The 2,165-nt window shown below is 52.2% G+C and overlaps 1 protein-coding gene across 3 annotated transcripts; it reads right to left on the bottom strand.

Annotated features, from left to right (window-relative positions):
- Positions 1–712: 712 nt before the first annotated feature.
- Commd5 (COMM domain containing 5) lies at positions 713–2,165 on the bottom strand. 3 transcript variants are annotated; one of them, XM_013033913.1, is made up of 2 exons: positions 2,097–2,165; positions 713–1,783 (listed from the first exon to the last, which is right to left on the bottom strand). In XM_013033913.1, exon 2 carries the CDS (start codon positions 1,740–1,742, stop codon positions 1,068–1,070), a length of 675 nt encoding a protein of 224 aa, XP_012889367.1. In that variant the 5' UTR covers positions 1,743–1,783; positions 2,097–2,165; the 3' UTR covers positions 713–1,067. The 3 variants fall into 3 exon arrangements, with proteins under 3 accessions (XP_012889367.1, XP_012889366.1, XP_012889368.1); XM_013033912.1 differs by lacking the exon at positions 2,097–2,165 and adding an exon at positions 1,862–2,076; XM_013033914.1 differs by lacking the exon at positions 2,097–2,165 and adding an exon at positions 1,887–2,076.

Raw genomic sequence — 2,165 nt, 5'->3', positions numbered from 1 at the left:
CTGTAGCTCAAGTGGTAGAGCGCTCGCCTTGAGCTGAAGAGCTGAGGGACAGCGCCCAGGCCCAGAGTTCAAGCCCCACAACCGACAAAAAAAAAAAAAAAATCAACTCTAAATGGATCAAAGAGCTTAAAGACCTGAAACTTCATTATTATCTTCTTTTCTTATTAGCTTACATTATATAAGGGAAGATTTCATGTTACATTTTCACACATTTACAATACATTCTGATCAATCTTACACCCTCTATCACTCTTCCCTTAATCCCTTACCAAAAGAACTTCCACAGATATCATCGCTGTTTTCATAGTTGCAAACGATCTACTTCAACCATATTGCTCCTCTTTCATCTATCTTGTTAGCCAAACCCTCCCACTCTGGGCCTGGGTGCTGTCCCTCAGCTCTTCAGCTCAAGGCTAGCACTCTACCACTTGAGCCACAGCACCACTTCCAGCTTTTTCTAAAAGCTTATGTGGTGCTGAGGAATTGAACTCAGGGCCTCATGCATGCGAGGCAAGCACTCTACCACTGAGCCACCTTCCCAGCCCCAGGGAGATCTATTTTTAATCCTTTTTCTTTTTTTGTTTTTGTCAGTTGTGGGGCTTGAACTCGGCCTGGGCGCTGTCCCTCAGCTCTTCAGCTCAAGGCTAGGGCTCTACCACAAGAGCCACAGCACCACTTCCAGTTTTCTGGTGATTAATTGGAGATAAGAGTCTTAAGACTTTCCTGGCTGGCTTCAAACCTCAATCCTCAGATCCCAGCCTCCTGAGTAGCTACAGGAATGAAGCAAGCAAGAAGCTTTCATAGCTGCAGCACAGGCCCTTTCAGTCTTCATGCCTTCTAGATTTTGTTCATGCTCACCCACTTTTCTTAGAAAGAAAGTTCCTTCCTCCAACCTCCTATACTAACTCACTGAAATCTATTAGCAATTAGGAAAAACATATGCCAAATAAAATTTATTTCAAAACTGGAAAAACAAAATCACACACATACAATCCAGACCCTCAATAGGAGCCTGCTACATAGGAGGTGGGACTTCACACCAGCTGGAATGCCTGACACGTGAGGGCTCAGTCCTGCAGTCTGCGCTCACACTTCTTTTCCAGCTCTAACACTTCTTTCAAGACCAGGGCCACACTATACCGAAGTTCCTGGAACTTAGCTGTGGGGACCTCCAAGCGGTAGGCAGATCCATCTGAGAGCTTCAGCTGCATCAGCACACTTGGCTGTAGGGAACGGGCCAGGGCACTGGTGGAGATTGCCACATCCACCCGCCATCGGAAACTGGAGATGTGGGGTAGCCAGGCCCCTGGGTGCTGGGCCACCCAGTCCAGCAGGGGCCGCTGTCCCCCAAATACTACGCCGGCCAAGTCTCCAACCAGGTCTGAGGGAATGCCAAGCTCCTGGAGCTGGTCTTTGAAGATGTCTACCTTCAGGCTACTGGGGGGCAACCGGAGGGCCTGCTGGAGGAGTGTGTATGTACCTCCAAGTAGGAGACCCAGCTGTTCCTCCGGGAAGTTGGCACTGGCACTGAGGTGCTGTACGGCTTCTCGGCAGTCCTCCCCTTGCAGGCTGCAGACTACAAGCTTCAGCAGCTTTTTGAATGTGCTTCTGTCCAGACTTTCCAGGACCCTGGTCATTGCTGCCACTTCTGGAGGCAGCTGGGGCCCCAAGAAACTGGCCTGGCCAATATGACTATCCGCTGGGTGATGCAGGTATGGAGCTGTAGCCCCCAAGCCAGACATCCTGCTTCCTCTTCCTTGATGGGCCCAAGTGGAGCGGCCGCCTGGAGCAGGTAAAAGAGGACAATGATTCACATCCCCAGGTGTCCAAGACCAGAAAAAAAGGCTCCTAGGATCCTCACCCTCAGAATGCGGGCTGAGAACTACCAAGTAAGTGTGAAGAATGCCAGGGAGGCGGCCAGATGAATCCCAGTGCGAGGGAGGTCTCCCAGAGGAAGTGACCTCTGAGGTGAGCGGAGAGGAGAACCAAGGAGCAGGAAAGCCCTCGAGCGTCCTCGCAGTCACACGGCAGCCGAGAGCCCGTCACCACTCACGCCAGAACCCTCCCAATGGTCTGCCAGCGCGAAGGATCCTCACCTCAGACAGGGCGCCGCGGCTGGGGCTGCGCGGGCTGCGGACCGGGCGTCCTCGCGGCCCCTTCCCGGC

Source organism: Dipodomys ordii, unplaced genomic scaffold, assembly GCF_000151885.1.
Source record: "Dipodomys ordii isolate 6190 unplaced genomic scaffold, Dord_2.0 Scaffold179, whole genome shotgun sequence".
Taxonomy (NCBI): domain Eukaryota; kingdom Metazoa; phylum Chordata; class Mammalia; order Rodentia; family Heteromyidae; genus Dipodomys; species Dipodomys ordii.
This window is presented reverse-complemented; position numbering and strand designations above follow the sequence as displayed.

Bases quoted from the DNA above. Each gene is read 5' to 3' on its own strand.
- Commd5 (XM_013033913.1), bottom strand. From the start codon at position 1,742: ATGTCTGGCTTGGGGGCTACAGCTCCATACCTGCATCACCCAGCGGAT.